Source organism: Ciona robusta, chromosome 4 (assembly GCF_009617815.1).
Source record: "Ciona robusta chromosome 4, ASM961781v2".
In the NCBI taxonomy this organism is placed as follows: Eukaryota; Metazoa; Chordata; class Ascidiacea; order Phlebobranchia; family Cionidae; genus Ciona; species Ciona robusta.
In genome coordinates, this window is record NC_143238.1 from 6836458 (window position 1) to 6857892 (window position 21435).

Genomic DNA, 21435 nt, shown 5'->3' on the forward strand with positions numbered 1-21435 from the left:
GAGTAAAATGAGAAAAATCCTATGTTTTGTCAGTTGCTAGGATTTATTTATTTAGGGTTGATTTAATACTTTAATTTAAGTTTTGTTAAACTCACAGGGGAGTCGAAAAGTGACGCCTTTATTTTTTCTTCCATGTTCTGTTTCTGCGGTTTCTTAGCAACAGAGAAGCCGAAGTTTTTTCGCACAAAATACAAATATTAGGTTTTTTCGCACGTTTTTTTAGCTTTTTATACATATTTAGTTAATTTATTGACAGAAGATTTGTAAAATTAGCTGACAAAGTTAGGTTTAAATAAAGGATGCAAGCCTACGGCACTTTGGACGTAAAGTAAGTCATGTTTTGTATATTTTTGGTAAAATGTTTGACTTTATAAACATTTCTGCCCAATTTAACACTTTTAAAATAGTTGGCACGTTTTAAAGGAAATTATGCATAAAAAAAATATATAAAATATACTTTCTTATTATTAGTTAATTGTGAAAAACCTCCAGTCATATTTATTGTTTATATGGTTTTAATATTTTGACTTTAAACCCTAACGAACCCCCCAGGTGGGCCAAAGGCTTCAAGGGGGATCGGTTATCCCACGTTGATCGCGACATGGTTTGTTTCTCGTGCGGGAACAGCATTAAGTTTGTTAACGTGGTTACCGGCGCTGAGAGCGTGTTCCAACCACCGGGTGGTGCTGTGTGTCAAGTGACATCATCATCGCATCACCGGATGTTTGCCGTAGCAGAAGAAGGACTGAACCCAATTATCACAATTTATAATTTCCCATCTTGTGAAGTGGTGTGTGCATTAGAAGGTAAGTCACAACTTTAATTATCTCAATACAGTTCATATTTAAGTGTTTACGTATATATTCAGTATATGCTGTATTATCTTATAGTTTCAAAAGTTCTTCTTTTGAAATTCCAGCCATGGTAACATGAGCATTAGATTTGTAAATTTGTTAATTGATTTTCTCCTCGATCTACCACAAAGCTGCAACAAAACAACAGTTTTTATGAATGGACAAGAAGATAGAGGTTATTTAAATTGCATAGGATGATAATCTTGTAACATCAACCCCCCCTGTTACAGCTGGTGCACTTCTTGGATATTCACAACTCCAGTTTTCATTCAATGGAAGTTTTTTCGCGGCAACTTCATCAATTCCTGACTTCTCTATATTTGTGTGGGATTGGCAAACCGGGAAGTTGAAATGTCATGAAAAGGTGAAATCCCTTTTAATTACTTAATACTTTGCCAATGTGTAAAATTTTTATCTTTAAGCGGTGAAATTTTTGACTAAGTTTTGAAATATTGGCACCCAATGAGACTGACAATCACTCTGTGTTTACAGATACATTTCCAATAGAAACCTAATATACTTACTGCATTATAAAGCAATAAAGTAAATTACCAAAACTTAGTATTATGAAACAAGATCCTCATTAATTCTCTGAATAACCTCAGCTTCCAGGGGAATCCCCTGTGACATCACTACTCTTTAACCCGCTAAACAAACGAGAAATTTCTACGATTTCTGAGACTCATGTTTCCATATGGACGTTGGAGGAATGCAACGAAATATCGACCATGAAATCTAAGTAAGCTTCTTTTTTCAAAACCTAAGGCTTAGGTTGATGGTCCATTGACTAGGGTGCTGTGGCAGTAGCACAAAAATTAGCATGCATGCCCTAGCCCAGAAGGTTAGTGGTTCAAGGCTCATCACTGCTACCATTGTTGACGAATGTGTACACTTAACCTTATTTAATAAAAAATCCAATAAAACAAAGGGTATGAAACAAAACTTGCGTTATAACAACTTTTATTCCCCGCCATGCAATAATAAATAGGTTGCATTTACCCACACTCCTCTATTGTATATATTTTTTTAAACAATATTCGACAGTAACCACACATTCATCAATAAGGATCCCTACAACTGTAACGTGTCCTTTCATAAGACACAGGCACGGGTGTATGAAACAGAACGTCCAGACAACTATGACTGTAACTGTATCAATCTTTTAACCATGATTTATCCCCAGAGTTGTGAATCTTCCCACTACTGATGGTGTAATCCTCTCAAATGGTGAAGACCTCGCGTCACGATCGGGGACACGACAAGGATTTAACGTTCATCTCCCAACGTCGACAAGAGCTGGCTTGGTGGGTGGAAACGCAGACAAGTTTGAGGTGAAATATAGACGTTATATACAGCAGTTGTTCTGTTACCTTATTCCCTGATGAAAGCTTGCGGGATGGCAGAGGAAACATCGAAAATGCACCACGTTTATACACGAGATGAACCGCTTAAAGATTGTTTATATACATCAGTGTTTAACTACCTTTCGTGACACCATATGGTTTAGCATCCTAGGTTTTACACATAAAACAGCCTTTACCCTGCTGTTAGGTGTCTATACAAGGAAAACAAAAGTATATTTCCTATTATTTCAACACCCTGTTTATGTACCTTACAAAATTAGGCGCTTCAGTTATTTTTTTAATATCTTTCCAAATCGTTTTTATTTTGCTCCCAAAACATATCCAGCCACCTGAGCTTCGGCGCCCTCGTGTGATCCCATCCTCGCAATGTTGGTCAAGTCGCGGTGAAATATACGTCGGGTGCGTCGGTGGGCAACTGTTTCGTGTCGATGGGGCAAGCGGTAACCCTGCTTTGTTGCTGGGTGGAATATCTGGTATGTGGGTGTGATTTAAAAATACTTACTTTATCCTCTCATAGCGGAAAACAACAGTCGTTATAAGATGAATGGGTGTTTTGTTTCATACACCTCGTTACTGCATATGTAGCTTTGTGGGTGATTAGTTTTCGGCTGACAATTTGTACAACCCAATATTTGGGTTGGAGCAGTTGCCATTACTATCATGTTGTATGTTTAATTTTATGTTTGGTAATTTAAAGAACAAGTGTCATTGGTTTATTTAAATACATGTTATTGTCATAGTGGTATTGTATGTATTTCTAAATCTAAATATTTCATTTGTTCCCCAGATTCGTTATTGGTAGGCGAGATAGAATGTGGAATGTTTCACAGTATTTCATTGAATTCTGAAGGATTAGTAGCAGGGGGGGACGATGGGACGCTCCGGTTGATACAACTTGATAATAATGGTGTCAAGATAACAGAGGTTGGTGGTTTGTATATGTGAATGTAACTTCGGGTAACCGGGTACAAGGTTCACCCACGGCAGTTGGTTGTATTTGTAAAATATGTCAACCATAATTGTTGTGAATTATCTGTGTGTTTTCTGCAAATTTGCACTTTTTTAGTTATATTTTTTGGGATGGCAAGACACTTGATGGTAGTTTTAAAATCAACCCAGTGGTCATTAAAGGTTGTTCAAATTGCCAGTCTTACCTAAAAAACAATCACCCACTAAGTTACATACACTTTAACTTGTAAGCTGGCACGAGGTGTATGAAACAGAACAACCGTGTTATAACAACTGTCGTTACCCCTCATTACATAAGGTTAAATAATTAAACATCTATCTACACACAGTTACACAAAGGCATGCAACCGATCACTTGCCTCAGCTTTGCCCCCCCACTTTATGTCGACCTCGTTCTATCGACATCCAGTGGTGAAATACAACATTATAGTTTGGTTGAGCGAGAATGTGGGCCGATAATCACGACGAGAACCGGAGATTTTGTTGGGGCGGGTTTTACATGCGCTGGCAAGCTGGCTGTGGTAAGATTTCTATGTTAAACGTGTTGTTTCTATAAAAAATATTCATACCATATATGGGGTTTTGCATGAGGCATTATCATACTTGTCAATAAGCTATGGATGAACATGATTTCCTCAGTAAACATGTAGGAAAAAAAGTTTAAGAACCCCTATTTTAATTACTGTAAACAACAAACACTGTTCTCAAAAACACCCATGGTATAACGGCTGTTGTTTCCCCACCACACAAAATAAACAAGTTACGTTCATTCATTCACCAAACATCTTGTTCCCAGACTTGTCGTGAGGATGGGGAACTCCAAATATGGTCGTGTGAAGACGGCTCTCTTGTTGCAAGTTTCTCCTTATGCACGAGGGTACGTTAGAGGAAAATATACTTTTGGCTATTGCTGTATTACTTGTTTTAACTAAGTTTCAGAAACTTGACCATTTTTAAAAATTAATGTTAAACGCGGGCATGAGGTGTATGAAACTAAACACCTGTGTTATAACGACTGTCATTGCCCCGCCATGCGAGGATAAATAAGGTACATACATGGTAACTTGTAAGCAGGCAAGAGGTGTATAAAACAGAACACCTCTGTTATAACGACTGTCGTTACCCCACCATGCGAGTATAAATAAGTTACATATGTGGTAACTCGTAAGGGAGCACAAACTGTATGAAACAGAACACCTGTGTTATATAGAGTGTCGTTTTCCCGCCATGCGAGGATAAATAAGTTACATACGTGGTAACTTGTAAGCGGGCACGAGGTGTATAAAACAAAACACCCCTGTTATAACGACTGTCGTTGCCCCCCCATGCGAGGATAAACATGTTGCATTCATTCATCAATCACTTACATACAGACCTGTTCCTTATCATGTTGTCCATCAAGCCCAGTGGTTGCCATCGGCACATGGACGGGACATGTTTGTTACATTGATACAAGCTCGTTACTCTCCGAAGAAATCAACCTCCGACAAGTTGGTTCAACAAGAATACACCATTCACCAGTTACATACTTAAAGTAGGTGTTTATTAATTTATAGTTACACACAAAAGCACCCATCTCTTGGAAAACCAAGGTTCTTTTTTGACTATATGCTCAAGTTATTATCATTTACCGATTGTTGTTTTGCTGATTATTCTTCTCTTTTCGCTGTATTAGGTAATTTGCTCTACGATATTGTATTCAAAAGCTTTGCTATGTTTTACAGTTGAAAATTTCCTGCTATGTTTAACTAACAACATACATTGGTACATCAACAACATACATTGTTACATCAATAATATACATTGTTACATCACACAGGTACAATGCTGGAGGTGATTTTTTCCTCACAGCCTCCGAAGATGAACCTCACATATTTATCATTGATGCAAAACCATCCTCAGGGTTCCAATGCATCGGATACGTAGGTAAGTGAACAGATGTCATCCTGGCCTGAATCTCAAGTCCCATTGCCACGCTGTGTGGCCTCACCTATATAAAATAAATCAAAGATGTCACGTTTTCTAGGTTTTAAATAAATCTGGTATGAGGCTGTTAAAATACAGTTGCACTCATTGTTAAACATGTGCGCTATCTTTTGGATCTGCTTTCTAAACCAAGCATATTGCTGTAAACAGACTACTCTCAACCGATCATTAAAAGTTTATATTATAGACATCTTAATACTTGGCTAATATTTTAAATAATGTTTCTATTGTTTTCCAACAATCATCAGACTGTGAGGGAACAATCAAAGATATTTCAATTCATCACAATAGTTCAACATCAACTGTACTTGCTGTGATGTCACAATCGAATGACAATGGAGATTATGATTCAAACAATCTCATTATGTTCTCACTTACATCTGAGTTGCTTAGCAACACCGACGGCCATTTTGTTTCACTTAGAAACAATTTCAAAGGTAAATAGATTATATCGTATATGACATGAATGAATGTGTTTTTTCTCCATAACTCAGAGTTGTCATTTAGTCATTATATTGCTATTATACATTACCTGAATGAATGTAAATTATTTATCCTCGCATGGCAGGGCAACTTACAGTTACAACACATATGTCATATTACCTATGTTATCTATACAGAAACTTTCTGGGTAAAAGTTTTTTCGTATAAATCTGAGCAAAATATTTGTGTTTTAAGTATTTTTAGGTTTATCATAAGTAATATATATCTTATGTTGCAGTTTTATTAAGGTTTCCTTTTTAATTTAACTATTTTATTACATATCTATGGCAGATACTTCCGTAAAGTTAACCCGACACTCGTTATCCGTGTCGGTTGATTCTGCTATTGTCACAACTATTGGCGATAACATAGAAATAGCAGCTTTGTCGTCGGAAAGCAAGAATTTACTCCAGTTTAAATTACCTCATACAACCCAGGTGATGAATAGTAGGTTAGGATGAAATTTGTGAGATGGTTTATTTTTTTTATATATAGTAGGTAATGTATGATGGTCCATGTTTTCTTCTGTTTTTTTCGTCACATTTGGTAGTAAACAAAAATTTACTGAAATATATAACTGTATCCTCACGACTCTAAAATAAAGTTGTTTTAATTGCTAAAAACACGATTAAGAAAGAGTGGATACCTTTTGCTAACAGTAGTAATATATAGAATACACCACTATTTCTTTTTGACAACTTTTTTTTGAGGCATTGTTATTTTCTCTGATCACATTTCATCTCCTGGCATGCCTCACTGTAGGATCTCACCTGTTTATAATATAGTAATACATAACAAATATAATGGGCCAATATCTAGGCCTAAATTCCAAGGTCTTCAAACTTAAGTAATTGGCAACACTCTTTTGATTTGTTTTAGGTCTTTTTTACAATTAGAAAACTTTTTTGAAAATAACTCAATTGACAACATTATTAGGAAGTTTTTTAGGTCTTTTTTTACAATTAGGATTTAAAAAAAAAATAACTCAATTGACAAAATTTTTAGAAAGTTTTTAGGTGTTTTTTACAATTACGATTAAAAAAAAAATAACTTAATTGAGACCATTAACCCACAACAGGGTCCAACCCCCATTCACCCAGTGTCTGAACATTATGGCCACCAACTATCTGGAGGTTCCATCATATTATCCCCGCATGGAAAATGGGTTGCTTCATTTGCTCCAGATGGCGATGTTATTGTTAGGGATGTGTCCAACTGGGTAGGTTAAGGATTTTGCTATTTAGTTTGATAAATTATAATGTTAAAATAAATTGTCTAAATTATCAGCCATACATAGAATATTGAAAAAATCCAATCAAAAATAATCAACCACAAAGTAACATACATGGCAACTCGTAAGCTGACATGAGGTGTTAAACCAGTGTTATACCTTTTTCTGGCCACGCAAGGATACAGTAAGTTAGATTCATCCAAGCATATAGTTTAAGCATAATCATATAATAATGGCAACTGCTCCAACCCAGCGGTCACTAATGGGTTGTAGCACCCTGGGTGTTGGGGTAATGAGCCTAATGCTGATATTTTATTGTACTTTAACAAATAACCTACAAAATTTATTTACAAGAAAAACTTATTTTACAATTTTTTTTTACAAAATTTATTTACAAAACCTTATTTTACAAATAATTTAACTTGCAAAAAAAAAGAATTTCTTTGCACTTAAACTTACTAACCCACAATATCCCACCCACCCAACCAACAGGACAGCATCACAAGGTTCCAACCACACTCCTACATACACGGTGGGGTAAAAACTTTAACGTTTTCACCGGATGCTTCTCACTTTATATCTGTTGGATATTCCGATCAGGCTTGTATGTGCTACCAATGGAAGTAAGTCCAATATATTTAAGTTTAAATGCAGTGTAGGTTTCTGGGGTTGGTTTCTGGGCTTGGAAGTAAGTTTAACTGAATATTCTATGGCACCTATACTCTAGTAATAACAAATACATATGTATATCCCGGTAAAACCAGATGCTTTTCTCACAGTTTTAAATGTGTAAATGCAGTGTAGGTTTCCAGGCTTGGTAGTATTGCTGTACAGTGTGAATTAGATTGACTATATATGTAGTCCTAGTAAAGTTTGAAAAAAAAAAAATTAAAAAACGATAATAAAAATAAAGTTGAAAAATATTTAGTTTTAAGTTTATGTTTCCGAACGGGAATGTACTACTGTACAATGTGCATTAGACTGACTATATATACTAAAGAATTGTAACAACTACCAGCTTATAGTCATTCTAAGTATAAAGTCCCATCCTTACCGCAGTTTAACAAGTAAAGCCAATCTGCTGATAATGTAATGTTGTAAACCTGGGGTGGCAAATACCCAATGGTGTCACAGAAAGTGTCATTAACTGGTTTAACTGAATATTCTATGTGACCAATGGTAATAACAGATAGAAATATCCCGTTTAAAACCATTTTTTCCTTCCCATAGTTTCACAAGTAAAGGCCAGTCTGCTGGCAACAATGCTGTTGAATACGCGCGAGTATTGAACATGAGGTTACGAAGTGTAATGGACGTGGAAGGTGACGTGTTGGCTGCTATGGAGGAATGGTCGCCTTCTACAAGTTGGTATTTTTAAAAATAATTTTTTGTCCTTGCGTGGTGGGGCAACTACAGTCGTTATAACACAGGTGTTCTGTTTCATACACCTTGTGCCCGCTTACAAGTTACCACGTATGTAACCTATTTATCCTCGCATGGCCGGGCAACGACAGTCGTTATAACACGGATGTTCTGTTTCATACACCTTGTGCCCGCTTACAAGTTACCACGTATGTAACTTATTTATCCTCGCGTGGTGGGGCAATGACAGTCGTTATACCACTGGTGTTCTGTTTCATACACCTCGTGCCAGCTTACAAGTTACCACGTATGTAACTTATTTATCCTCGCATGGTGGGGCAACTACAGTCGTTATAACACGGGTGTTCTGATTCATACACCTTGTGCCCGCTTACAAGTTACCACGTATGTAACTTATTTATCCTCGCATGGTGGGGCAACGACAGTCGTTATAACACTGGTGTTCTGTTTCATACACCTCGTGCCAGCTTACAAGTTACCACGTATGTAACTTATTTATCCTCGCATGGTGGGGCAACTACAGTCGTTATTACACGGGTGTTTTGTTTCATACTTCTCGTGCCTACCCAGTAATTGACCTGAATTGTTGTTTATTATAGAAATTGCAACTCCTGACCAAGAAGAACAAGACGATAGTGATGTCACAAGACGTAAGTGTTATCTTTGTGATTATTTATCAACACAAATAAGCTTACTGTGTCATAATAACATTTTTGCCCCAGCATTATATCTCATGCGCAAGATGCGGCTTTTATTTCATTTGTATTTTGGATTTAAAAATAAAACCATTTATTTTTAATGTCAAAACTTTTTAATTCCGGTGCCAAAACAAATTTTCTGGTCAGTTTTAACATAAACTTAACATCCACTATGGAAAATATTTTATCTCAATTGTTTTAGGTTAAAAAAACATGAATTCCCATATGGAAAATATGACTTCATTTAACAAGTATCAGTTTAAAAACTAAAACCTTCACAAGTTTTTTTGTTTCCAGCCAAGTCTGGGGCTCGTAGCGAGGTGACAATGACCCCAACTCCAACCCCACAGTCCGATGCGACGTGGCTCGATGCACGGTCGTTGCTCGCTGTGAAAGAAGAGAATGCTAAATATGACGAGGTGAAGAGAGACCTCAGGAAGAACATCAAAGAATTAAGAAAAACGGTAAAACTGTGATTTTATGAATGCAAATAACTTGCTTTATCCTCGCATGGCGGGCAATGACAGTCGTTATAACACTGGTGTTCAGTTTCACACAGCTTGTGCCAGCTTACGAGTTACCAAGTATGTATTTTTGTGGGCAATGAACATGCTATGATCCAGTCTGCAGAGTATGGCAGGTGCCGCGCAAGTTTTTTACAGACTTGGTGATGCACGCCATAATTTGACCGAACACGCCAATTAATTAAACATACTCAAATCCTGTATTAAATAGGTATTATTTCTTAAGGTGGCCTGAAAATATATTGCATCAAACTGCATGCCAATTTTTAATGACAGCGCAGAAAAATAACCGTCTTGCACGCTTGAGGTTTTGTCACGAACTGCCATATTCTGCAGACTGGGTTATAAAAACTCTCTTTCCTCTTAGATCCTCGGGATGATGGAAAACAATAATTCTCTCCCCGAGTTGGAGCAACTTCGTCACGATGAATATAACCTCGATACGGATGAGCAGTCCAAGATGCAAGAGCAACAGGATCAAAGGGTTCAGGAGGTTGGTTCTTGATGATTATATTGTGTGTTGGGGTGATGGGCAACTCTGGTCTAAATCCTAGGTCCCATGGCATGCCTCACTGTAGGACCTCACTCATATAGAATAGAATGTGCATATACAATGTTGGAGTAATGGACCATCTCTGGACTAAATCCCACCAATATTCGGTGCTATTGGCGTCAAGTTTTAGTATTATATTAACACTTCCAGGAAAACTTGTAGTGTTTGATATTTTGTAAAAAAAGATTTTCCTTTGTTAATAATGATCATTGTTTAGATTCGCGAGGAAATTGAATTTGAAAATTTGGCTCAACGTTACTTGGCGTATTTGATCACCAAGCAATGCTGGGATGATATGGTTACGAAGGGTAAGTTAGGATTGAAGCTATTGCAGTGTGTGGATAAGCAGACATGTCTTTTGGTTGGTTTGGTCGTTAATATCCTCGTGGGTGGGAACTTGAGTGACTTATCCATGGTTGCCACTCCCATGCCCACAGTGGAGTTGCTGAAGCTATTGCAGTGTGTGGATAAGCAGACATGACTTTTGGTTGGTTTGGTCATGTATATTCTCATGGGTGGGAACTTGAGTGACTTATCCATGGTTGTCACTCCCATGCTCACAGCTAAGCTAATTACATTTTTATTCCAGGTCGATCATTGAAAGGATTCACTTCCAGTTGTTCTGTCACCAACTACCCAACCACCAGTGTTTCCAGTGAAGAAAATGCAATCCTAAATAAAGTGTCAAGGATGAGAAAGATCGAAATGGCGCTCAACACTGTAAGTAGATATTGGAACTAGTGAAGAATCCACCGGTCCGTTACAGATTAGGCTGGTGGAAAGTGTTAGAGGTTGGTGGTTAGGGGTTAATAGTTAGGGTTTGGCAGGTAACCTATGAAGAGGATGTTTTACTAGCGCTGTAGTTGTAGTTTGTACCACCAACTAAACGAACAACGTAGGGAGCGAATGCTTTACTAGCATTGTATTAAATATGAATTTGTAACATTATACACAATGTATGTGTGATGTTAAAAAACTCTGTACTATATTCTGTGGTATTAATGGCCCAACTCCGACTTGCACCCTAAACCTCATGGCATTCTCACCTTAGAACCTTACTCATATAGATTTCCAATTCTATTATTCTAAAAATACAATTTTGGAAGAAACATCGCTGCCTCCCAACATTCGGTAGTTTTGTAGATTTGAAGTAAGACAAACGGGATTGCGCAATACCGAATTTCTGACCTAGTTTTTTGCCACAATATAAAAATTCACGATGCAAACATCTTCTCCCAACATCCAGGTCCAAAAGTCGATCGTGGAGACGGGAACGAAACAAGGAGGAGACGAAGATGAAGAGGAAGAGAAAGTTGGTCTGTCTCTTCATGGGAGTTTGGGACCTAACTACTCAGGAGGGAACGAGATGTTTTACTCACAGTTTGATCTTCACACAAGAGAAGAAAAGATCACACAGATTATTTTGGTCAAGGTTGGTTGTAATTCATAAATGTTGTGTTTGTTCTATATGGGTGAGGTCCTTTGTAGGATACCTGGAATTTGGGACAGATGACCTATTTCCCAACACTTTTAGGCCAAAATTGGTGCATAACCCCAACACCCATGCCACTTATTTATGTAGTTCATGGGATTAGTATGACCAGTGTGACTGTCCTGATCCAAGTCTTGCCACAATGCCTTGGAACTTATAAGTGTTGCTGGTGTTATGGTCACTGTGTAGGTTAGTAATGTAAGGACATGTGATCAAATCTATAGAAGCACCATACCGGGGTATTCGCTCAAATTTGGCCCATTAGCCAAAAATTGGAAGACATGGGTCCCAGGCTGGTCGTTGCTACCGCTATGGGTGTGTCCTCTTCAGCAAGACATTGTCATTTAGCATTGTTTTCTCCAACCCAGGGGTCACTAATAAGTTACCCAAGTTCTCAGCCATGATTATTACAGTAGTTAGTGTTGTTCTAATAAACTCCTCGCAACCCCAGGATGCAATCCGAAGAATCAAGTCTTCCTTTAATGAAGCGTTCACGAACATCTTCCGTAACAAAGAACAAGAGATCACGAGGACAATGGAACGTAATGTGAGGATAAGGGAAATCATGAAGGTGAGGTTCATGTGATGTCGTGATGATGTCATAACGATTTTTGTGATGTCATGATGGTTTTGATGATGTCATAACGATTTTGGTGATGTCATGATGGTTTTGGTGATGTCATATTGTTTTTGGTGATGTCATGATGATTTTGATGATGTCATGATAGTTTTAATGATGTCATATATTGATAAATAATGTGGACTGATGTTATATACTAAACATTTGTTTTACACTAAGGATTTGTATATTTTAACTGCTTAGTCACAATTATGTAATTAATATTGTTTGCTGACTCATAATGGTGTTTGTAGGAACTTGATTTAGACGCCGACTCGGTGAAAGATCCACAAATGGACGTTGATGAAAAACCTGAGAAAGTTTTCATTGTTACCGATGATGAGGTTAGTGATGTCATAATGGTGATGTCATAATAGTGATGTCAAAATGGTGCGAACCATACATTGTAGCTTCATACCTCAAATGTATCAATTACTTTAGTTTGAAGGTTTTGTTAAAGCCTACTTTTCCTCTTTCTTCTCATTTCCTCCACTCCAGGTCACGGTTGAACGAGTCCTCAGTAAAGAGCAGCAGAAGGAGAAGGAGGAGCAGGAGCGTGTGGAGCAGGAGAGGAAGGAAGCGGCGAAGCAAGACAACAAACGTGAACGTGCGTTAACGGACATGATGGGAGGGGTGTTGGAGGTCAAGAAGGAAGATGCTCTTAAACAGGTAAACTATGGGGTTGTTTTCTAAAGTGGTAGAGCATAGTGTAGATGGGGGTGTAGGGGCATATGTAGGGTGCTACCATCTATACCCCCCTGAGGTAGTATATAGACACTCAATAAAATATATTCTATTCTATTAGAGTGAGGTCTTCAGTGAGCCAAACCTGAGACCTAGGATGTAGGTATATTACCCCAATACCCAGAGTGATATAGCTAACTCCGCACCAAGGGTGTATTTCCATCCCATCAATTCACCTCCCATAACCCATGTTTAACCCAGGATATTCCAACCCCTGACTTTATGGATGAGAAGTTAGAGAAAGACTGGACTGACGAGGAAAAGAAAAAGGCAAAAGAACATCAGAAGAAACTAAAAGGTTAGAAACCTAATTTATGTTATATGGGAATTTAAGTCTCAAACCAATATGCTATAATTTGTGGGTAATGGGCCAACTTGCAATTACCTTTGCCATGTACTATTGCATTACTGAGTGTCACCCCATGCGCCAAACCTGGGGTGGCAGAGTGAGCAGGACAACTGAGTTATTGCGCTTCATGGATCAGTGAACAAAATGTAGCGTTATCATTTCGCAGTGGTAAAATACAGTTACACTCATAGTTGTCAAACATAGCGAACCTCATTGATTAATGTGGTGAATGCAATATACTTTGGCTCTGCTTTTTTATATAGACACCTAACAGCAGGGTAAAATCTGGGATGACATTGTTACAATACAGTTACACTCATAGTTGTCAAACATAGCAAACCTCATTGATTAATGTGGTGAATGCAATATATTTTGGCTCTGCTTGTTTGTATAGACACCTAACAGCAGATACCAACCGTGTTTTGGGGTAACATATCACCCAGCCCCCCCTAACATTACGCCTATGCAGACTTGCAAGAAGAAAGAGAAAAATATCGAAAAAACCTCGAGAATGAATTAAAGAAACTCCAGCAGAATAATCTGGATGCGATCACCAACTACGATGAATCACTTCAACAGTTGTTTAACAGGCAAGTTGGATCCAGAGTAATAATAATGGTGTTAACTATCTTCTATAGTATAATGGTTAGCACAGGGATCTAGAAATTAAGTCAAAGTTCTCCAATTGCCCCAGATTAGAGGATACTAGGTTCAAGGCTCAATGCTGCCACAAGCTTTTTCCTGGGCACACTAATGGCTATCGCCTCAGTAGATAAAATTGTGACGTATCTAAATTGGTATAAACAAATAAAATATGGTTGTAAGTTGTCAGCAAAACAGCTCCCTGTGTACAACCCCAGGTTTGGCACCAGTGTTTAATATTCTTTTTTTTCCCCCCCTCCAGGAAAGTAAAAACAGAGATGGTCGTAAACCAGGAGGAACTTAAGATCCTCCGGATGACGCAAGCCATCATGGTGGCTGATGAACTCGCAACTCATGAAGATCAACTTAACAAACTATTAGAGCTCAAGAACAAGTTTAAGGTGGATATTGTTCCTGTAGGAGCTTTTATGAGGCGTGATAGTACACCTCTTGCCTGAATACCAGTTCCTACGGCAAGCAACGCTGTAGGACCTCACCCATATAGAGCAGAATTAAATATGGAACTCTACATTAATATAAAATCGTTCATTAATCAGTCAGTTCTAAAAATGTCTTCAAAAACCTTAAAACTGCTTAGGAAATGTAGGTTCATTTATTTTAAATATTAGTTCTTGTAAAGTAACCTTGACCTTCAAATAGGCGAGTTCATCATCTAGATTGGAAGATATTCAGATGCTGGTGAAAGATTACGAAGAAATCAACGACAGCACGATCGCTGAGGATAAAATGTTGGATCGAGCGTTTAAACGAGATTTCTCTGACGTCCCTCTTTCTATTAGTGATCAACTGTATAAGTTGTTCAAGAGAAGACCGAGGTATTGTGGGTATTGTGTTTAAGATGTATTACTCCATAATATACATTTTATTTGTTCGAATAATATTTAATTTAAATTCAATTCATCCCATACAATAAACTTTTCCACTTGATTCACAGTACACATTCTATTCAACCAATGGGCATTCTATTAAAGTCATAATACCTATTGTTAGGTATTGAATGGCATTGTTATGCCATTGTTACCTATAGTTTATAATTGTTATGCTATTGCCTTTACCCCACATTTCTTCCAATTACATCTTAATTAGTTTAAATTAAACTCAACAAGTTAATTTATACTGTGTTGTAGATTTAGCAGCCTTTCACTTTTACTCAAGTAGTTTTTAGCCACTGTATTTTATAACAACTGTGGTTTTGTTGCTAATTTATTTCTCATCAGTCTTTAACCTGATCTTTGTTACTGTAAAGAAAAAGAATTATGTTCTGTATCCATGTATTACTTTTTACATTATATGCTATTATCATGCACAGTATACCAAATGCTACCAATATACTGTATGCTACATTTTATATGTTACCATTATTCCAGACAGCAGAAGCCACGCACGTTAGCCGAGCGATCAAACAGTCTCGACCCCTACGGTGTTTCGGACTTTTCGGCCGAAGTAACAATATTTTCAACACAAGATGGCCTTGCTGAGCTCGACAGTGAGGTTAATATTCCTGAAGGGGTGGATAGCGCCCTCTGGGAGCGATTGTGTAATGCAAGGTAACTGTATTTTAAAACTACTTTAGTTTAGACAGTGGCAATCATAGATAAGTCACTCAAGTTCCCACCCACCAGGATATAAATGACCAAACCAACCGAAAGTCATGTCAGCTTATCCACACCCTGCAATAGCTTCAGCAACTCGACTGTGGGCACGTTAGTCAATAAAAGTATAGCAAAGCAACCCCAAACTTGTGCCCAACTACCTTAACCCTTTGTTCAAATATTTCCAGGCGTAACAAAGTTGAAAGTGAATCGAACGTTAAACAAAGCGTAACCACGCTTGCGGATATGATGAAGTATTTACATCATCGCCAAAACGAGGATGAAGTTCTGGAACATTCTATTGATGATGTCATAAAGCAACAAACCAAGTATGATGATGTCATAATAGGTTTTATTATATAAACAATGTAAAGTGTTTTTCTGTTAAAACTTGTGAGCATGAAGTGTATAACTACACCATGTGTGTCTGGTGTATAAGAAGACACCCATGTTATAACTCAACAGTGAACATGAGGTGTATGAATACACTATGTGTGTCTGGTGTATAAGAAGACACTCATGTTATAACTCGACAGTGAGCATGAGGTGTATGAATAAACCATGTGTTTAGCGTAAACATCCATATTATAACCACCACCACCCATAGATTATGCGAAGACTCCATGAAGAATATGTTGAACCTTGAGGTCCAGTTCCTGCTGAAGCAGGGTCAAGTTGAGATTAACTGTGGGCCTTTCATATCTGATTATTCCGACAGTATCCTTATACACAGAGGAGTGGTGGAAGATCTTAATGGAACAATAAGGGTGAGTTGTTTATTGTAAGCTTGTGTTGCTTGTGCAAGACATTAATGGTTACTGCTCCATTCTGGTAGTGACAGACAGAGTTACATACTTGGTATTCCATAGGCATAACATGTAATAGTACAGTCGTTACTCGTTATAACTCTGAATTACCATAAATGACCAACCAAAAGTCATGTCTGCTTATCCACACACTGTAATAGCTTCAGCAACTCGACTGTGGGCATGGGAGTGGCAACCATGGATAAGTCACTCGAGTTCCCACCCACGAGGATATAAATGACCAAACCAACTAAAAGTCATGCCTGCTTATCCACACACTGTAATAGCTTCAACAGCTCGACTGTGGGCATGGGTGTGGCAACCATGGATAAGCCACTCAAGTTTCCACCCACAAGGATATACACTACCATAAACTTCACCTTACAATAACATCACAATACAAACATAATGCTTACTATTACAGACATTAGGTGAAAGTAAAGTAGCGGCCATGACAGAAAGCAAAGACTTCAAGAAAGGAATCCACCAGTTAGAATGGGAGAGGAAGAGAATGGTGATGCAGATGGAAGATCTTCATAACAGAGCTCGTCACATTCAGATGCTTAAACTTACCAAGGACCTACAAGCTGTGAGTTGGTATTTGGTCATATACTATTCAAACCAACATTATCTAGGCACTAATCCATATAAAATAGATCTAGCACTCATACTGTTGGATGGTTCTTGTTGCATTATAACATAGTACACCAAGTGCTACTAAATACTTGGCAAACAAGGCTTGTTTATTTCATCAGTCTCTAATTAAAATTTGTCTGCTTTATTTTTTTGTAAAATATGTTTATTCTGTTTAAGTTTTATTTTCATAGAATTTTAAACTGAATAAATAGTATTGATGACATCACAATGCTTAGGTATCTTGTAACATTGCCCTAACAATGGTTATTGTTATAGTTCTTGAATGAAGAGAACAATGCAGCGAAACAATCGCAACAAGTGGCCGTTCTAGAACAAACTTTGGCCCTTCAGGACAAACAACTTCAGAAGAATATTTCACATAAAAGCAAATTGGTAACTTGGTTGATTCTAATTAGAGGATGGACTTGTAATTTTAAATGTCTGTGTTGGCGTGATAGATCTATCTCCCTGGTGTGCCCCACACTTTTAGAATCTCTATTATTGAGTGTCTATAAACTGCCTCAGTGGGGTCTAGATGGTAGCACCCTGGGTGTTGGGGTAATAGACATACATCCTAGGTCTCAGGTGTGCCCCACTGAAGACCTCACTCTTATAGAATAAAATCTCTATTATTGAGTGTCTATAAACTGCCTCAGTGGGGTCTAGATGGTAGCACCCTGGGTGTTGGGGTAATAGACATACATCCTAGGTCTCAGGTGTGCCCCACTGAAGACCTCACTCTTATAGAATAAAATCTCTATTATTGAGTGTCTATAAACTGCCTTAGTGGGGTCTAGATGGTAGCACCCTGGGTGTTGGGGTAATAGACATACATCCCAGGTCTCAGGTGTGCCCCACTGAAGACCTCACTCTTATAGAATAAAATCTCTATTATTGAGTGTCTATAACTGCCTCAGTGGGGTCTAGATGGTAGCACCCTGGGTGTTGGGGTAATAGACATACATCCTAGGTCTCAGGTGTGCCCCACTGAAGACCTCACTCTTATAGAATAAAATCTCTATTATTGAGTGTCTATAAACTGCCTCAGTGGAGTCTAGATGGTAGCACCCTGGGTGTTGGGGTAATAGACCTACATCCCAGGTCTCAGGTGTGCCTCACTGAAGACCTCACTCTTATAGAATAAAATCTCTATTATTGAGTGTCTATAAACTGCCTTAGTGGGGTCTAGATGGTAGCACCCTGGGTGTTGGGGTAACAGACCTACATCCCAGGTCTCAGGTGTGCCTCACTAAAGACCTCACCCTTATAGAATCTCTGTTATTGAGTATCTATAAACTGCTTCATTGGGGTTAAAGAGAAGTTAAAAATATAAATGGTCTACCCCAGTATAAAATATACATGGGTGAACCCCCTTAATCGATACCCAACCTCCTCCAGCATAGAGATCTTGAACGCACGATACGGTTGAAGGAGCAAGAGAACCACCAGCTTGACAGGGTGTTAGAGGAACTCCACGTTTCAGTTTCCGAACGAAAGAATATTGCTGATGTTAATGGTGTGTCTATTGTAACGGGTCATACACTATAGTTGTATCTCCGGTTCTTTAAATTTAGCGTTTTTCCACTTTTAACTTAATTTTCATGGTTGCTGAAATGCCTGTTCAGATAAGTTATTAAGGTTGACAGGTTTAAAGCTTAACGCTGCTACCATTTTGGACGTACCTGTTCTTAAGCAAAACACTTAACGGCAATTGCCCCAACTCAGTTGTCCTAATGGGCTCTCTAATTGTCAGCCATACATAAAAAAAAACACCCCACAAATTTACATACTTTGTAACTCATAAGCGGACACGAGGTTTATGAAATAGAACACCCGCGTTACAACGACTGTGGTTGCACTACATGCAAAAATATAACAAGATTTATTCATGTCGTTTATTCCAGCTGGTGAACGTGCTAAAAACACAGCAGACAAACGATTGAAAGGAATCGTCCAGCGTCGCAAACTTGTTGATCTTGCAAAGGCTCAAGCACAAGAGGTAGCTGTACTGCGTGCAGAAGTGGAAAGACTTCGAATGAAAACTTTCCCTGCTCTTGTTCAAGTGGAGCGCTGAATCTGGCAACACTATTAACTTTATTATTATCTGGAAACACTGTAATATTATATTTCTATGTGCTGTTAAAGTTTGCTTTGAATAAAAGATAATGCCATTAGTTGTTACAGGTGTGAGGATGCAGGTTTAATTAAAGCAGTGTTTTCGCACTAGATTAACAGCTATTGCTTGAATAGATTTAAACCAAAGATTGAGAACCACTGCTTTGAATTGTCTTAACACAGACCTATATATGGAAGATGACATAATAGAGCAGAAGTAGTCTTTAGGATAGCATTTGAACAAACTAACTTACCAAGATGAGAAACTGTTGTGAACTAGCGAACAATTACTAATCCAGGACTGCTATTAGGACAAACTTACCAGGAATTGTTGAACTTGCAGCTTACACATAAATACTCACAGCATGTGGGTTCATGTCTCAGAGCTTCAGTATTTCTTCATTTCTTGAAGTTATTATATTTAAGTCAGACAAGCAGACATCTCTTTTGAATATTTGGGTGGCCCCATAGGGGCCGAGGGGATAGATGGTTTGGGGGTTCTGGTTTATTTCAGGGGGTGTATTGTAGGGTAAGGGGTAGGGGGGTCATTAGGGGTAGATGGGGTAAAAGGGTAAGTGGAACAAGGGTTTATAAAATGTGAAAAAAAAAAGAAAAATGAAACGAAAATATCTTTAGAAGAGCACGGACCGTGAGCTTCATAAGCATTTCAAGTCTTTTCTCTTGAGAGTTTCAGATTGTCCAATTCTTGGTAGAACGTGATATAAAATTGAAATCTTGTCATATTACTTGCTTCCACAGTGTAGCAGCAACGTTAGAGCATTTGTAAAGTTTCAAAGTTGCTCTAAATGCCAAAGTAGCTTCATGTAATCGGATCAAATCTTTTCGGTGAGTCAATTATTTCTTGTTTGTTGTTTTTAGACCTAATTCACAGTAAAGCAGTAATTTAAGTTAACTTCGATTTTAAAAAATGGAAAATCTTCCATAAAATCTTGATAGTCTTGATAAATCCATTAGAGAGTGGTCGTGTAGGTTTGTCCTTAAAACAGTACATGAAGATGTATAAAACACGAACATATACATAAAAAATAAGGGGCTTGGCAACAATGTTTCGTTTATGAAGGAACTTTAAGCATTCCCTTTAAGCGCGTTGAAAGCTCGCTTAGTTGCTGGCTTTGCATTTGTTGAGCGCACGATGGGACATTAACCCAATGTTGGGGGGGTTTGGGCAAAGCGTCAGCGGTTGGGGGGCTATGGAAGCGCGCCCCTGCGTAAGATCCACTGTTGAATAATCCATGGTTTGGTGAAATAGGGACATGACATGTGAACTGTTGGTGGGAAGCCCAGAACGGGGTTAGAGGGGAGTTTGGTTGCGAGTTTCGGATTTCTTTATTGGGGGAGGGGGTTTTTCTTCCAGTTCGTTGTTTTGGTCGGACAACTTGGCATTTTGGGTTTTTACTTACAGCATCAGCACCAGTTAAACCCAATCTTTCTAAGCAGGCCTGTGAAAAAGGGAGCTTTTAACACAAGTTATGAAACATGACTTTATTTATCTCATCGAAAACCAGAGCGAAAATCACTTTTTAAAGAAGGAAATCAACAGCAAAACGACAGTTGTTAAAACAAGGTATGGATAAAAAGTGTGAGAAAGAGCATAAGTTAAATAACAAGGCTATTACACCCAAATTATAACATATATAGCAACATAGTTTAAAGCCAAATCTTACCGGCGGACATTTTTCCAGTATAGCCATACCAGAACTTCTTGTAACTATGTTCACAAGGTTTAAAGGAAACTTGAAACTTGGCAGGTTGATATATACAGCAGCTTAATGGCAGATATCTTCTCAAAGTTTATCTGAGTTGGTGATCTAAGAAACCGAATACATTTTTAAATGGATTTTAAATTTATAAAAGATTTTTGTTAACTTTTTTTGCATTTCTAAACGTAAAATCTATAAAACTTGCCGAATGTTGCGACTATATTACAAAAAAGTTAAAGCTGTTTAGTGTACAAACATAGTTACACCAAAAAGTGGCGTCTCGGTCTGTCGTAATTTCTAACTATACACCTGGCAAATATTTCGGTAGCGAAAAATCCATGCCAATCATATTATTTTGTTTATTTTTAGCACGTATATACTAAGCGCATCTAGACTGAATAGGCTCGGCTCAAAATGTCTTAAATTTATAACTAAAATGCGGAACTACGCAACAGAGATAAAAGTTTAATATTAGGGACTTTGAAACCTGCGTCACTCCGTTTACAAAGAAACAAAAGTAAAGAGAACGAAATTCTAAATCCAGAACATGACGCTTGGGCGGAAGTACGTCATAATCCAACGCCTTTTTTTCTTCGCGAGTTTATTATGTCGTTGAAAACAAAACGTTATTAAAGGGAGACACGCGGACATAT

General features: G+C 37.9%; 2 protein-coding genes across 2 annotated transcripts; one reads left to right on the forward strand and one right to left on the reverse strand.

Moving 5' to 3' along the window:
- Window positions 1–171: 171 nt before the first annotated feature.
- On the forward strand, window positions 172–19120 carry LOC149737187 (cilia- and flagella-associated protein 43-like). Its single transcript, XM_089875999.1, has 36 exons — window positions 172–328; window positions 553–806; window positions 1085–1218; window positions 1460–1593; window positions 2038–2185; window positions 2544–2691; window positions 3006–3142; window positions 3517–3708; window positions 3984–4064; window positions 4561–4721; window positions 5007–5113; window positions 5422–5610; window positions 5948–6093; window positions 6735–6875; window positions 7380–7510; window positions 8118–8251; window positions 8870–8920; window positions 9266–9432; window positions 9860–9985; window positions 10263–10353; window positions 10635–10765; window positions 11292–11477; window positions 11989–12108; window positions 12411–12500; window positions 12655–12825; window positions 13102–13198; window positions 13719–13839; window positions 14154–14292; window positions 14552–14727; window positions 15280–15459; window positions 15693–15833; window positions 16112–16271; window positions 16735–16899; window positions 17223–17339; window positions 18345–18462; window positions 18851–19120. Exons 1-36 carry the CDS (start codon window positions 300–302, stop codon window positions 19018–19020), a joined length of 4983 nt encoding a protein of 1660 aa, XP_089732125.1. The 5' UTR covers window positions 172–299; the 3' UTR covers window positions 19021–19120.
- On the reverse strand, window positions 18804–21306 carry LOC149737188 (uncharacterized). Its single transcript, XM_089876040.1, has 2 exons — window positions 20747–21306; window positions 18804–20521 (listed from the first exon to the last, which is right to left on the reverse strand). Exons 1-2 carry the CDS (start codon window positions 20771–20773, stop codon window positions 20135–20137), a joined length of 414 nt encoding a protein of 137 aa, XP_089732166.1. The 5' UTR covers window positions 20774–21306; the 3' UTR covers window positions 18804–20134.
- Window positions 21307–21435: the final 129 nt, after the last annotated feature.

Bases quoted from the DNA above. Each gene is read 5' to 3' on its own strand.
- LOC149737187 (XM_089875999.1), top strand. From the start codon at position 300: ATGCAAGCCTACGGCACTTTGGACGTAAA. The intron at 6,094-6,734 runs GTGATGAATAGT...AACCCACAACAG, and splicing joins AATTACCTCATACAACCCAG to GGTCCAACCCCCATTCACCC. The intron at 6,876-7,379 runs GTAGGTTAAGGA...CCCAACCAACAG, and splicing joins TTAGGGATGTGTCCAACTGG to GACAGCATCACAAGGTTCCA.
- LOC149737188 (XM_089876040.1), bottom strand. From the start codon at position 20,773: ATGGCTATACTGGAAAAATGTCCGCCG. The intron at 20,522-20,746 runs GTAAGATTTGGC...CCTTTTTCACAG, and splicing joins TACTGGAAAAATGTCCGCCG to GCCTGCTTAGAAAGATTGGG.